At 45.3% G+C, this 16,194-nt stretch overlaps 1 protein-coding gene across 11 annotated transcripts in view; it reads right to left on the reverse strand.

The window, feature by feature from the left end:
• Positions 1 to 16,086, reverse strand: part of GASK1A (golgi associated kinase 1A) — a 66,293-nt gene extending 50,207 nt beyond the window's left edge. For 3 of the 11 annotated variants that reach the window (XR_012129559.1, XM_073232463.1, XM_017639971.3), the window contains exon 1: positions 170 to 9,800. Coding sequence is in view for 6 of the 11 variants with exons in the window: in XM_073232463.1 (XP_073088564.1) it covers positions 170 to 406 (237 nt within the window). In the remaining 5 variants the exon portion in view is untranslated. Of the gene's footprint in view, positions 1 to 169; positions 15,728 to 15,763 lie in introns of those variants that run through there. The other 8 variants (XR_012129560.1, XM_073232464.1, XR_012129562.1 and 5 more) reach the window with 7 other exon arrangements.
• Positions 16,087 to 16,194: the final 108 nt, after the last annotated feature.

Raw genomic sequence — 16,194 nt, forward strand, 5'->3', positions numbered from 1 at the left:
GCCGGCAGACGACGTCGCCGCTCCGCCAGAGGCAGCACACCAGACTCCGCACCCTGCGTAGCCCCGGAGCCCCGTGCCTGGAGCGGCCGCTCCCAGGCGGCAAGGCATACCTGCCTGCCCGGCGCGAGGGCCCGAGGGCTGAAAGGACCACCCCGGCCGGTGCGCTTACCCTCCGAGCCTCAGTCTCCTCATCTGGCATCCATTCCTCTCTGGCTCCGACTCTCCTCTTTCTTCTCTCCCCGCCTCCCGTCTGGCCCCCTCCCCGCTGCTGACTCTGACCAGTGCTGACTCTGGAAAAATCCCTACCGCACCTGGCTCCTAGCCATGGAACCACGAGCCTACTGCTCGAGCCAAGATGGAAGGTTTTGAATCCTCCAAGTGGTTCTGGAAGAGGCTCTTTGCTCATTGCAAGCACAACACACCTGGAAGCAAACACCCTGGAAAGCCAAATAAAAACTGCCCACAAGTAAACAGCATGTCACACAGCTCTTTCCTGAGGCCACTTACAAGAAGCCCACGCCCATGCCCACAGCAGGTGGGAAGTTGGGCTGGGAGAGCTGGAGCAGCTGAAGCCCCTGCCCCCCACCAGCAGGGCCAGAGGGGGGCCTGGGCCAGGAGCGGCCTGTGTGCCTGCGCCAGCTGGCCCTAGGGCACCAGGGATGGCAGGCGAGGCAGCTAGGGCGAGGTGAGCAGCATAACTCACTTATTATTGCAATTATCTCTCTCCTATTTTTATTATAGTGGCAAAACCCAACCAGAGGATTAAAGGAGACATGTCATTTTGTGGTTCTTGTAAATAGAACATAAAAATCTATTTTATAGAATTAAAATGATGAGTACCATTTTTAAATAGGCTTTTTCTATATCATGGTCACTTGTAAGTGTGACTAGTTAAAGGACACCTTGAGGTAAGTAAAAATGAGGATAAGGAGAGAGGAGGAAGGCAGGCAGAGGTCTGACCAAGAATCTCGTCCACAGGGGCCAGGGGCCAGGGGTGCTGCCCAAGCATGCCCACCCCACCCCCAGCCCAGGGGCCCGTTCCTCCAGCTGTCCACCTGAGTCCCGATCAGCCCCAGACACCGCCCCTCCATTTCACTCCCTACAGTCTCCCCTCCCTCCAAAACTGCTCTAAAATGCAAATGTTCCCCCTCAGGATAACAACACAAAGCCCCTGTAGGGTGATGAGACCACTCCTAGACCAAAGCTGGGCTCTGCCTCCAAGCCCATTTCCAGGGGGTTCCCCCCAACTCCCTTCCAGCCACCTCTGACAGATCACTTTTCCCTCCAGGGCTTTGCACATGCTGTTCCCTCTGCTAGACTGTCTTTCCTTCTCATTATTATTTTTAAGTTTAAATACTGTAAACCTAGAATTTCTATGTAGAGCTTTGTAAGTTTTAACACATGTACAGAAACACCACCACAAGCAGGGTTCCCTCACTCCAGAACTGCCCTTTGTAGTCGCAGCCTCTCCATCCCCATCCCTGGCAACCATCACCTGCTCTCTGCCCCTAAGGTTTCATCTTTGCAGAATGTCATGTAAATGGAATTGCAGTGTATATAACCCTTTGAGATTGATGCCTTGCCCTCAGCATAAAGCCTCTGAGATTCCCCTGTGCAGCTGTGCATACCTGTCCTCTACTGCAAGGTATGGCTGCATCTCTATTAATCCGAGCTACAGTTGAGGGATATTTGGGTTGTTTCCAGTTTGGGGTGATTCTGAATAAAGCTACTATAAGCATTTGGATCCAGGCTTTTGCATAGACATGGTTTCATTCCTCTTGGGTAAATCCATAGGAACAGGATTGCTGGGTTGTATGCTATCAGTGTGCATGCCCACTGCACGGTGTGAGCACATCAGCTGCTCTGCGTCCTGACCAGCACTTGATATTGTCAGAGTGCTGGTTTTCAGCAATTCTAATAGATACATGGTGGCTTCTCTTTACTTTACTCGACAAAATCCAGACCCTCCTTAGACATGCCCTGTCCTGGAGCCTCCATGCACCCCCTCACTCCTTGGCTGGGGGCACCAGCTTCTCTCAAGCTTCATCAGAGCACTTAGCTCACAGGACAGGAACATTTCTTTGTGCTTCACTCTCCCCTGAACCTATCACCTGCTCTGACCCACAGACACCCAGGGAGCATCACTAGACTTCGCATGTTGGGGGCAGGATCTGTGTCATTTATCTTCATATCTTCTGCCTCAGCACAATGTCTGGCTTAAAGCAGATACTTTCTGAATAAACGATGGATGGATGGATGGATGGATGGATGGATGGATGGATGGATGGATGGATGAAGAGTAAGTCAGCAGGGAGAGAGAGAGCACTAAGATACACTTGTACAGAGATGGAGAATCCCCCTTTTGTGGACTTCTAGATGTACCACTCAAGAATTCCAGAGCCACCTGGGGTAAGACTCAGGCCTTGCCCAAAGAAGACACGTGTTCACTCAGGACCAGTCAAGGCCTAGAGACCAAGCCCCTACTGTTTCCTCATCCTCAACATCTCCCTCTCTCTCCCCTTCACACTTAACCTCACCCCTGAATCCACCAGCTCTCATAAAGCACCTTCTGCCTTTACTTAGTGAGCAGTTCTGGGTCCCCCAGGCTGGGCACTCAGGAATATGGCCAGACCCCAGTACACTTCCAAGAATGTGTGTCAGTGTCTGGGGCAGGGGCGGCAGGTCTACACAGAGAAGGACAGCTTGAGGGTCGCCCACGAGCCATGCTCCTGCTTCACTCACAAGCCAGGTGGCTCTTCACAGGCAGACCTATGTAGACACATCTAGATGACACAGGGATTGCACCCCAAACTCCCCAGAGGGAAAGACTTCAGTGGTCACACAAAAATAAAACCAAGCCAAGTCAAGGCACCCAGGCCTCAGGGAAATCTGCCACGCTGTTTCCTCATTGGTGCCTTGGGAGGGAGAGCTGCGCCTCCCAGGTCTGTTCTCAGTGCACGGCCAGCATCTTTGAGGCCCTTGAGGCCCACATGGAGTACTTCTCTCCCGCTGGCTCCTGAAACAGCTGAGGAACTCTTTTCTTTGTGAGACCTAGTCATCCCCACCCCCAGCCCAGCGCATTTGAGCTAACTTCAACTTGGGCTGGCTGAGGTCAGTATTGCTTAATTCCCTCTGCTCACCAGCCAGCTCTGAGCAAGCAGGCTCATGAATGCAGCAGGAGCTGCAGTTCCAGAGGGTGCCCACAAAAAAGACGGTATCAAATTCCCTGCAGGCTGAAAGCCATGGATCCTAGTTCTGATTCTAAAGCCATTTTAACCTCTTCTCTTCTTTGGCTGAGGCTGAGAACCTGAGGGGCTCCCCAGACCTTTGGCAGGGCGTTCTGCAGGAGCATTCCTGTACTGGACCTTAGCCCATGCTGGGTGGGGCCTGCATTCACATTCAGCATTCAGGCTGAATCTCCTGAATGGACATCTCCTGCAGGCTGGCTATTTCCTGCCTCTTCAAAAAAGAGATTCAAAGGAGAAAACTGTTTTAGAACAGACTCTGTCTACAGTTGACCTTACTTAGGGAAGAATTTCACGAACACCCCATAATAGGTATGACAGAAATGCACCCGTGACTTCCATAACATTTGTTGTATGTTCTGACAAAAAGAAAACCTAATTTTGTGGGTTCTCTGCACCCCCATTCTTATAGCAGCTTTGGAGCACCAAGTGTTTTCACCTCTAGATTCCATTATAGGCCTGATATCTTAATGACCGCTATATATATCATAACCCCATTTACAGATGATGCCTGACATTCAGAGCACTGAATTGCTCCCCCAGAGCCACACAGTAGCCTATTCTGGCACAAGCCTCATTCTTTTCTTTGACTTTTCTTTGCCACTCCAAGCTGTGCCAAGTACCTCAGTATATGAAGTAGGACCTGCATGGGGGTGGGAAGGAATCCAGAGACCTGGGCTCTAGCCCTGTTCTAAGTGACCCTAAGAAGGTCATACCCCTTCTCTGGCCTCAGTATCTTTACCAGGAAATTCTCTTCTCAGTCTTATCCTACAGGGATGTCAGCTCTTGGTTCTCTCAAGGAGAGCTGATGTGGGAGCCCATTCTCTCCATAGCTGCTTGCCTGGCCCATGGCACAGAATGAAGGCAGATAGAGGGAACTCCAACAACCACCCTCTGGGCCCTTGAGAGCAGTTGCTATATAATCTTTAATAAATTTGTTCTAGTGAGCTTGTCTGATTTCCACTTAGCTAGGCACTCAGACCCCCATTTGCACTGATAATCAAAAGGCAGCCACACACCATGGAAAATAGCCCCATAATGGAAATGACCTAAAGTCCATAACCAGAGAGATGAATATCAAAATCATGGTACTGAGCATTAAAAGTATGCTTATAAAGATTTTTTGAAGATGTAGACATGGAAACATGCTTTGATAACAAGTGAAATAAAACAAATCAGACTGCAAACCACATGGTTCATATAATCTCAGTTTTTTAAAGAATACTTAAAAGGAGAGATTAAACATGGCAGTGTGAGAGGTGAGATAGAGGCCTCCTCCTAAAACCACACATGATACAAAAATATAATCAATACAACTAATCCTGAAAGAGCAACAGGAAAGAAGGCTAGGCCAGACTACATACACCTGGAGAAGAGAACAGACCTCACAGGACAGGGTAACATACCAAAGCCTTGATCCAGCGGGACACAAGCCCTTCCCCCACCCCAGCTCACTGGCAGGAGGAAGAGAAACAGAGCAGGGAGGGAGTGGAGGCCTAGTACTGCTGAATACCCAGCCCTGGAGATTTGCTCTGGGAGCAAGAACCTACATTGCATGGAGTTCTGGAAATTAGTGGGGTTGGAAAGCTAAGACAGGCAGAATACCTGGAGAGACTGAGATTCCAGCTGCTTGTGGAAAATAGGGATCCACATACTGCTGTTCTGGTACAAAAGAAAAGCAGTCTAAGAGACTTCCCAACACTGAGGGGGCTGCTAAAGGGGCTAAGATGGAACAGAGCTTACTGCTCAAGAGAAAGGAAAGGTGGACAAAATTGTCCAGGTGCACTCTGCCCAGCAGGTTGGGAACTTTCAAGAGTTTAAGGTGCTCCATCCCCCTGGCTGGCTACACAGCTCCAAAGCCAGCACCATGATACGCACCCTGATGCGCCTTCCTCCCAGCCAGCCCGCACCGGATTGTAAACCAGCAGCCCCTGCCCTGGCATCAGGCCAGCTGGAGGGAAGCCCTGCCTACAGCAGCTACAAACACAAAGCATAAAGGCTTATACCTCTGCACTCAGCCCACTGGTTCTGGCAGTGGAAGCAGACACAGCAGCTGGGAAGCACGAAACAGCTCTTTCCTCACCCCAGGCACCAGAGCCGCTCCTCTGTGACCCCCAACATAGCTCCAGGGGCTGAGCAGCGACAGGGAGCAGAGCTTCTGGGCACTAGAGTGTACCAAATGCAAATATGAAACGTAAAGGAATCTGATTCAAACCAAAATCTCACAAACATCAGAAAAAGGGTCAAGTGAGACTGAATTAATCTATCTTCCTGAAAGAGATTTCAAAATAAAATCATAAACATGCCCATGGAGGTACAGGAAAATATTCAAGAATGCAGGAATGAATTCTGGAGGGAGATCCAATCATTACTGAGTAGAGTATCAGAAATGAAACATACAATGGAGGGATTTAAAAGCAGATTAGATATAGTGGAGGAGATGGTAAATGGAATACAAACTAGAGAAAAGGAATACAAAGAAGCTGAGGCACAGAGAGAAAAAAGGATCTCTAGGAATGAAAGAATACTGAGAGAACTGTGCGACCAATACAAATGGAACAATATTTGTATTATAGGGGTACCAGAAGATGAAGAGAGAGAAAAAGGGATAGAAACTGTCTTTGAGGAAGTAATTGCTGAAAACTTCCCCAATCTGGGGAAGGAGATAGTCTTCCAGGCCATGGAAGTGTACAGATCTCCCAACACAAGGGACCCCAAGGAAGGCAACACCAAGACATATAATAATAAAAATGGATCAAGGGAAAGGATAGATTATTAAAAGCAGCCAGAGAGAGAAAATGATCACATACAAAGGAAAATCCATCAGGCTATCATCAGACTTCTCAACAGAAACATTACAGGCCAGAAGGAAGTGGCTCGATATATTCAATGCAATGAAGCAGAGGGGCCTCGAACCAAGAATACTCCACCCAGCAAGATTATCATTTAAATTTAAAGGAGGAATTAAACAATTTCCAAATAAGCAAAACCTGAGAGAATTTACCTTCCACAAACAGTCTCTACAGTGTTTTTTGGAGGGACTGCTATAGATGGAAGTGTTCCTAAGGCTAAATAGCTGTCACCAGAGAAAATAAAACCACAGTAAAGAAAGTAGAATAATTAATTACTAAGCAGATGCAAAATTAAATCAACTACCCCCAAAGTCAGTCAAGTGATAGACAAAGAGTACATAATATGACACCTAATACATAAAGAATGGAGAAGGAAAAAAAAGGAGGGAAAAAAAGAACCTTTATGTTGTGTTTGTAATAGCATATAAAGTGAGTTGTGAGTTAAGTTAGACTGTTAGATAGTAAGGAAGTTACCCTTGAACCTTTGGTAACCACAAATCTAAAGCCTGCAATGGCAATAAATACATACCGATTGATAATCATCCTAAATGTAAATAGCATGAAGGCACCAATCAAAAGACACAGAGTCACTGAATGGACAAAAAAACAAGACCTGTCTATATGCTGCCAACAAGAGACTCACTTCAAACCCAAAGACATACAGACTAAAAGTGAAGGGATGGAAAAAGATATTTCATGCAACTAATAGGGAGAAAAAAGCAGGAGTTGCAAGACTTGTATCAGACAAAATAGACTTCATAACAAAGAAAGTCATAACAAGCACTCCTGCCACACCTGCTCACTGGTGGGAGGAGGAATATCAGAGCGGGGAGGGAGTGGAAGCACAGGACTGCTAAATACCAGCCCTAGTAATCTGCACCGGGAGCACAGACACACATTGCATGCTGTACTGGATATCAGAGAAATGGAAAAGTGAAATCCGAGACTGAGACTGCAAGCAGGTCCCCACAGCCAGCTTCCCTGGGACAAAAGAAAAGCAGGCGCTTTAAAACTCTTAAAGGGACAAGGGTTTAACAGGTGGACAAAATCTTCCTGGCACACTCAGCCCAGCATGCTTGGAATTTTAAGGAACTTCAGATGTCCTAACCCACTGGGTGGCAATGCAGCTAGAATGCCCCTCACAGTGACAAGCAGCTGGCTGTGCATACTCACTTCCTGCCTGCACTGCAAGCAAACCGGCTGACCTGCCATTGCTGCAGACCAGCCAGGGAGCAGCACCCCCGTCCCCACAGCAACCACACAGAGTCTTCTCCCAGTGTGCAGCTAAGCGAGCCAGACTCAGAGGTGCCCCCTGTGTGCAGCTGTTCAGCACAGGCAGAGGAAGCCAGCATAAAGTCTGGAAGGCACAAAGGGGCACCTTTTCCACAGGAGAACACACCCAGCATGCCTGTGACATCTGGCACTGTGCTGGGATATTCCAAGGACTGTCCCACCCATGGCAGCTCAGAGGATTAACCCAGAAACTGATCCCTGTGTGCGGTTAACCAGCACAGGCAGCAGAGAAGGGCAAGGTGACCAGCAAGCAAGAAGGGACTTTGTTCTCCCAACTGATACACATGCCACTCACCGGTGATCACGTCTATCTCCATAAAAAGGGAGAAGAACCTGGTCCAGTCCAAAATCACTTAAATGTGAGAGAGATGGCCTGGTGAGACAGATATAACCAATCTTCCTGAAAAAGTCATAACCATGCTGATGGATCTGCAGAGAAATATGCAAGAGCTAAGGGATGAATTCGAGAGGGAGATAACAGAAATGAAACAAACAATGGAAGGATTTAAGAGCAGACTAGATGAGGTACAAGAAACTATTAATGGAATAGAAATCAGAGAACAGGAATACAAAGAAGCTGAGGCAGAGAGAGATAAAAGGATCTCTAGGAATGAATAATATTAAGACAACTGTGTGACCAATCCAAACGGAACAATATTTACATTATAGGGATACCAGAAGAAGAAGAGGGACAAAGGGCTAGAAAGTGTCTTTGAAGAAATAATTGCTGAAAACTCCCCCACGCTGGGGAAGGAAATATTCTCTCAGACCATGGAAGCTCACAGATCTCCGAACACAAGGGACCCAAGGAGGACAACACCAAAACATATAATAACTAAAATGGCAAAGATCAAAGATAAGGACAGAGTATCAAAGGCAGCCAGAGAGAGAAAAAAGGTCACCTACAAAGGAAAAACCATCAGGCTATCAGCAGATTTCTCAACTGAAATCTTTCAGGTCAGAAAAGAATGGCATGATATACTTAATGCAATGAAACAGAGGGGCCTCAAACCAAGAATATTGTATCCAGCAAGATAATCATTTAAATTTGAAGGAGGGATTAAACAATTCTCAGATAAACAAAAGTTGAGGGAATTTGCCTCCCACAAACCACCTCTACAGTGTATTTTAAAGGGACTTCTCCAGAGGGAACTACTCCTAAGTATAAATAGCTGTCACCAGAGAAAATAAAATCACAGCAAAGAAAGCAGACCAACCAAATACTAACTAAAGGCAAAATAAAATCAGCTATCCACAAAAGGAGTCAAGGGAAAAACAAAAGAGTACAGAATAAAACACCTAACATATGAAGAGTGGAGGAGGAAGAAAAAGAAGGGAAATAATCATCAGACTATGTTTATAATAGTAGAAAAAGTGAGTTAAAGTTAAACGGTTAGATAGTAAAGACGCTACCCTTGAACCTTTCGTAACCACAAATCCAAAGCCTGAAATGTTAATAAGTACATATTTATCGATAATCACCCTAAATGTAAATGGACTGAATGGACCAATCAAAAGACACAGAGTAAAAGAATTGATAAAAAAGCAGGACCCATCTATATGCTGCTTACAAGAGACTCACCTCAAACCCAGGAATACAGAGAAGCTGAGGCAGAGAGAGATAAAAGGATCTCTAGGAATGAAATAATATTAAGACAACTGCATGACCAATCCAAATGGAACAATATTCGCATTATAGGGGTACCAGAAGAAGAAGACAGACAAAGGGCTAGAAAGTGTCTTTGAAGAAATTGAAGGGATGGAAAATGATATTTCATGCAACTAATAGGGAGAAAAAAGCAGGTGTTGCAGTACTTGTATCAGACAAAATAGACTTCAAAACAAAGCAAGTAACAAGAGATAAAGAAGGACATTATATAATGATATAATGATAAAGGGGTCAATTCAACAAGAGGATATAATCATTATAAACATCTATGCACCCAACAGAGGAGCACCTACATATGTGAAACAAGTACTAACAGAATTAAAAGGGGAAATAGAATGCAATGCATTCATTCTAGGAGACTTCAACACACCACTCACTCCAAAGGACAAATCAACCAGACAGAATATAAGTAAGGAGACATAGGCATTGAACAACACATTAGAAGAGATGGACCTAACAGACATCTACAGAACTCTACACCCAAAAGCAGCAGAATACACAATCTTCTCAAGTGCACATGGAACATTTTCAAAAACAGATCATACACTAGGCCACAAAAAGAGCCTCAGTAAATTCAAAAAGATTGAAATCAAACCAACCAGCTTCTCAGACCACAAAGGTATGAAACTAGAAATATATTATGCATGAAAAATGAAAAATCCCACAAACATATGGAGGCTTCACAACATGCTCCTAAATAACCAATGGATTCACGACCAAATAAAAACAGAGATCAAGCAATATATGCAGACAAATGACAACAATAATTCAACACTGCAAAATCTGGGGGAAGCAGCAAAGGCCATACTAAGAGGGAAGTATATTGCAATACAGGCCTACCTCAGGAAAGAAGAACAATCCCATATGAACAGTTTAAACTCAAAATTAATGAAACTAGAAAAAGAATAACAAATGAGGCCCAAAGTCATAGAAGGAGGGACATGATAAAAATTAGAGCATAAATAAATAAAATCAAGAAGAATAAAACAATAGAAAATATCAATGAAAGCAAGAGCTGGTTCTTTGAGAAAATAAACAAAATAGATAAACCCCTAGCCAGACTTTTTAAGAAAACAAGAGACTCTACACACATAAACAGAATCAAAAAATGAGAAAGGAAAAATCACTATGGACACCATAGAAATACAAAGGATTATAAGAGAATACTATGAAAATCTATATGCTATCAAACTGGATAACCTAGAGGAAATGGACAACTTTCTAGAAAAATACAACCTTCCAAGGCTGACCAGGGAAGAAACAGAAAATCTGAACAGATCAATTACCAGCAACAATTTGAACAGGTATTCAAAAAACTAGCTAAGAAAGAAATCCCTGGACCAGATGGCTTCATCGCCGAATTTTATCAAACATTTGGTGAAGAACTAATACCAATTCTCCCTAGAGTTTTCCAAAAAGTAGAAGAGGAGGGAATACTTCCAAACTCATTTTATGAGGCCAGCATCACCATAATACCAAAACGAAGCAAAGACACTACAAAAAAAGAAAATTACAGACGAATATCCCTGATGAACATAGATGCAAAAATACTCAACAAAATATTAGCAAACTGAATTCAAAAATACATCAAAAAGATCATCCATCATGATAAAATAGGATTTATTTCAGGGATGCAAGGATGGTACAATATTAGAAAATCCATGAACATCATCCACCACATCAACAAAAAGAAGGATAAGAACGACATGATCATCTCCATAGATCCTGAAAAAACATTCGACAAAATTCAACATCCATTCATGATAAAAACTCTCAAGAAAATGGGTATAGAGAGCAGGTACCTCAACATAATAAAGGCCATATGTGACAAACCCACAGCCAACATTTTACTTAACAGTGAGAAGCTGAAAGCTTTTCCTTTAAGATCGGGAACAAGACAAGGATGCCTACTCTCCCCACTTCTATTCAACATAGTTCTAGAGATCCTAGCCATGGCAATGAGACAACACAAAGAAATAAAAGGCATCCAGATTGGTAAGGATAAAGTAAAACTGTCACTATTCACAGATGACATGATATTGTACATAGAAAACCCTAAAGAATCCACTACAAAACTACTAGATCTAATATCTGAATTCAGCAAAGTTGCAGGATACAAAATTAATACACAGAAATCTGTTGCTTTCCTATACACTAATGATGAACTAGCAAGAAAAAGAAATCAGGAAAACAATTCCATTCACAATTGCATCAAAAAGAATAAAATACCTAGGAATAAACCTAACCAAGGAAGTGAAAGACCTATACCCTGAAAACTACAAGGCACTCTTGAGAGAAATTAAAGAAGATACCAATACATGGAAATACATCCTGTGCTCAGGATAGGAAGAATTAATATTTTCAAAGTGGCCATTCTGCCTAAAGCAATCTACAAATTCAATGTAATTCCTATCAAAATACCAACAGCATTCTTCAATGAACTAGAGCAAATAGTTCTAAAATTCATATGGAACCACAAAAGACCTCAAATAGCCGAAGCAATCCTGAGAAGAAAGAATAAAGCTGGGGAAATTACACTCCCCGACTTCAAGCTCTACTACAAAGCCACAGTAATCAAGACAATTTGGTACTGGCACAAGAACAGACCCATAGACCAATGGAACAGACTAGAGAGTCCAGATATAAAACCAAGCATATATGGTCAATTAATATACTATAAAGGAGCCATATATATGGAATGGGGAAATGAGAGCTCTTCAACAACTGGTGTTGGCAAAACTGGACAGCTACATGGAAGAGAATGGAACTGGATTATTGTTTAACCCCATAGATAAAAGTAAACTCGAAATGAATCAAAGAGCTGAATGTAAGTCATGAAACCATAAAACTCTTAGAAGAAAAAAAGGCAAAAATCTCCTGAATATAAACATGAGCAACTTTTTCCTGAACACATCTCCTTGGGCAAGGGAAACAAAAGCAAAATGAACAAATGGAACTTTGTCAAACTAAAAGGCTTCTGTATAGCAAAGGACACCATCATCAGAACAAAAAGGCATCCTACAGTATGGGAGAATATATTTGTAAATGACTTAGCCTACAAGGGGTTAACAACCAAAATATATAAAGAACTCATACACCTCAACAACTAAAAAGCAAATAACCTGATTATAAACTGGGCGTAGGAAATAAACGGACAATTCTCCAAAGAAAAAATTCAGTTGGCCAACAGGCACATGAAAAGATGCTCCACATTGCTAATTATCAAAGAAATTCAAATTAAAACCGCAATAAGATATCCCTTTACACCAGTTAGGATGGCCAGCATAAAAAAGACTAAGATCAACAAATGCTGGCAAGGATGCAGAGAAAGAGAAACCCTCCTACACTGCTGGGAATGTGAGCTAGTTCAACCATTGTGGAAAGCAATATGTAGGTTCCTCAAAAAACTGAAAATAGAATACCATTTGACTCAGGAATCCCATTCCTAGGAATTTACCCAGAGAATACAATTTCTCAGATTGAAAAAGACATATGCACCCCTATGTTTTTTGCAGCACTATTTACAATAGCCAAGATATAGAAGCAACCTAGGTGTCCATCAGTAGATGAATGGATAAAGAAGTGGTACATGTATGCAATGGAATGTTATTCAGCCATAAGAAAGAAACAAATCCTACCATTTGCAACAACATGGATGGAGCTGGAGGATATTATGCTCTGTGAAATAAGCCAGGCAGAGAAGGATAAGCACCAAATGATATCCCTCATTTGTGGAGTAAAACAATGAAACAAAACTGAAGGAACAAAACAGCAGCAGACTCACAGACTCCAAGAAGAGATTAGTGGTTACGAAAGGGGAGGTGTGGGGGAGGGTGGGTGGGAAGGGAGGGAGAAGGGGATTGAGGGGTGTTATGTTTAGTACATATGGTGTGGAGGATCACAAGAAAGAGTGTAGCACAGAGAAGGCATATAGTAAATTGTGGCATCTTACTACACTGATGGACAGTGACTGCATTGGGGTATGGGGAGGGACTCGATAATATGGGTGAATGTAGTAACCATATTGTTTTTCATGTCAAATCTTCATAAGAGTATGTATCAATAATACCTTAAGAAAAAAATTGTAATAAAAAAATTATAATACTCAAAGTGTAGAAACTACACCAAAATGATAACTGAGGTTACCTATAGAAGTTGGCAGTATGGTTGTTATGTATATAAGTGCATGCGTGTGTGTGTATAAATCAGGAAGAAAGTTTTTTTTAAGAATAAGGAAGAAAAAATTTTTTAAGTTGTCAGTAATAGTCTTAGCTTCTCCTATCAGTGTTTTTTCATCCAAGTTCGGGGCGTGTGACACACAGCAAGTCTCCCACCAGGTCATAAGGAAAGGTGGCAGGTGTCTCAGTCTTGGCTCTAGAAACAAGCATGCCAAGCCCTGGCAGAGACCCATGTGCCCTGCAGGATGATCAAAAATGTCCTCACTTTTGCAGAAGTACATTTAAGGATTCCAGACTTTTAGTTTATATTTATATAGCCCAGCGTTTCCCATTTTATGTACCTTGGGTCAGTAATACGACAGCGTGAAGGAATTCCTGGATAAAGGTTACCATATTCAAACAAGTTGGGGGAAGTTCGAACGTATCTCAGTTTTAACAAATTAAAAGGAGTTTCCCCATGGAAGGATCCTCCAACAGGGGCATATAGCATGCATGATTACCCAGATGAAAACCTATTTTGGGCCTGTCTCAAGGAATGGCAATTCTACAGATCTGGGGTGTCTGGGGAAGTGCAATCGTTATCTCTTCCACCTTCTAGTCTGTGGTTCTCAGTCCTGGCTCCACACTGGGATCACCTGGGCAACCTTAAAAATATCCCTCAGTCTGGGTCTTGCCCTGAATTTGGTCTGGGATGCAGTCAGAGCCAGGGCTGAGGACCACTTCTTTCTCACACACTCTAAGTTGTCTGCACTAAGAAGAGGTCACCACCAGGTTGGATCCAGCCATTTTTAAAGTTAAATGGCACCTTGAAGGACACCTCGTTTAATCTGGGCCCCAGACCTCTGGACCACAGGATCCCTCGTTCAGGGGAAGAAGCAAAGGAAACTCAAATCTCCAAGGCCACTTTGCTACCAGAGGTTGCCCATCAGGGCCTTCTCCCTGGCAAGGGGACCCTGACACACTGAGAGCCTGGCTCCAGTCCTCGTCGATGCTATCTCAGACGGAGGGTGAGAAGCCAGGGGACCGCTGGCACAGGGGGATAGGAAGCCTGCGCTGGCAGTGGGCAAACACACGCATGCGGTCTGAGGCTGTCGGTGCAGAAGGCAGGGCCCTTCTGTCCTCTGGTGCTCCACCTCCACCACAGGAGGGCTGAAAGACTCCGCCAGACACAGGACCTTTAAGGCCGAGTGTGCCGGCCCTCTGGGTGGATGGCCTTGGCCCCTACTACTCTCTTCTGACAACACTCCTTCCTGTTCCTGAATGGGGAATTTTATAGTAAAAAATCCACATGTTCTGGTTCTACATCCTATACATTTAATCGCTCCTCTTTTTCAACCTTAGGATTCCGGTAATTCTTTCTCTTAATCATCTTTGAGGAAAAAAGAAAGCCTATGAGGATTGGAGAGGGTGTTATGAGGAAGAGGGTGAAACACACACACACACACAAGCACGAACAGACCCCTAGTCTCATAGGTACCCTTCCCTGAGCCCCAGCTCCAGTGTCCCAGTCTGGACACTGCCAGCACATCCTCGCCTACAGGGAACTGTTCTCCCAGAGACCCTCCAGCCCACAGAGGACTCTAGGCACTCTTCTAAATGCCAGACTAACGGCTAAACGCCCTGAGAGATATCTCCAGTGAGATTCAATCTGCCCTCTGTGCGTGGGAAGTGGGGAGGAAGCAGACAGGAGAACCCCTGTGGGTTCCCATCCGAGTGGCCAACGCACACCAGGGCAGGACAACTGACACACACAGGGCAGAACTGCAGGAGCAGATCGGCAGGGGCTGCAGGCAGCTTCTACCTGGAAGCAGAGCTAATCGGCAGCCAGTCCCTTTCCCCAGGCTGCACATGTGTTTTAGTTGAACTGCCTGGGTCACATTTTCAGAGTCTGTCTTTTCTGCTTGTTGATGTGCATGAGCAGTATCAGTGGAAAGGTGATGTTCACAGGGTCCCTGGCTTCATGAATGGCATCCCAGAACAACCAGCATCCCACAGCTGCCTTGTGGTCCTGCGAGGGGGGACACTCGGAGGCGGGCACTGGACCCCTCCTTACCAGGCCCGATTCAATTCTACCGTAGTAAATGTAAGGCATTACTTTTAATATTCAAACATGGCTAAGCTATAGAAGATAGCACAAAATTCATGTGCATTTTTCCGGGAAATAAAGTGACTTGAAAGGCGACTCACCCCTCAGAGGCTTTAAGTGCCCAACGGAATCCCTGCCCTGTGGACTGGATGGTGTGTGTCTCCCGACCAGTGGATTACCGCTCAGCCAGGGTGTGCGGTCCGAATGAAAGCCCTCCTATTACGGTCTTACCCGCCACCATAGGCAGCAAGCTGACTGCTGCCCCCAGCCCCTCAACCCGTTCTAGGTGCGGAAATGAAAGCCGCCGCCACCCCACGCACGCAAACTTCGGGGAACAATTCAGGTTCCCGGAGGCCGCGTAGGCTCCGCGCGCTCAGGGAGGGTGCACGCCGCCCGCGGACACCTGTCTGGCCCACCCTGTCCCCACCCACCATTCCTACCATGTCCCCCTGCAGAGCTGGACCCGCTGCTCGGCGCGCTCAGCCGGCTTGCCAGCTCCTCTCGCCGCCCCCAGGCCGCCGCCGGCGCCGTGTTTCTGCAGGCTTCCCCAGGCTCGGGTTTCTCTGACTGAAGGTCCAAACCTTCCTAGCGGCCAAGTGACCCCGCGACACCTCCGGGGCGGGCGATGCGCTCGGGGATGCTATGGGATGGGGCTGTTAGAGGAGGTCTGCGGGCCTGCGGGATCTGCGGTTTGCGGGAACCAGCCAGCAGCCCCCTCCCTCCGCGATCAGCTTAGGGACGCTTGCAGAGTTTGCAAAGCCCTGGCCGCAGGTCCCGGCCCAGCCTCACCACTTCCCCGAAAGCGCGGGAGGGGGAGCTCCTTTCACAATAAAAGCCCTGCCCGGGGCTCGGGCGACCGGAGGCGCCTGGA

The sequence above is a fragment of the Manis javanica genome, chromosome 3 (genome assembly GCF_040802235.1).
Source record: "Manis javanica isolate MJ-LG chromosome 3, MJ_LKY, whole genome shotgun sequence".
NCBI lineage: Eukaryota > Metazoa > Chordata > Mammalia > Pholidota > Manidae > Manis > Manis javanica.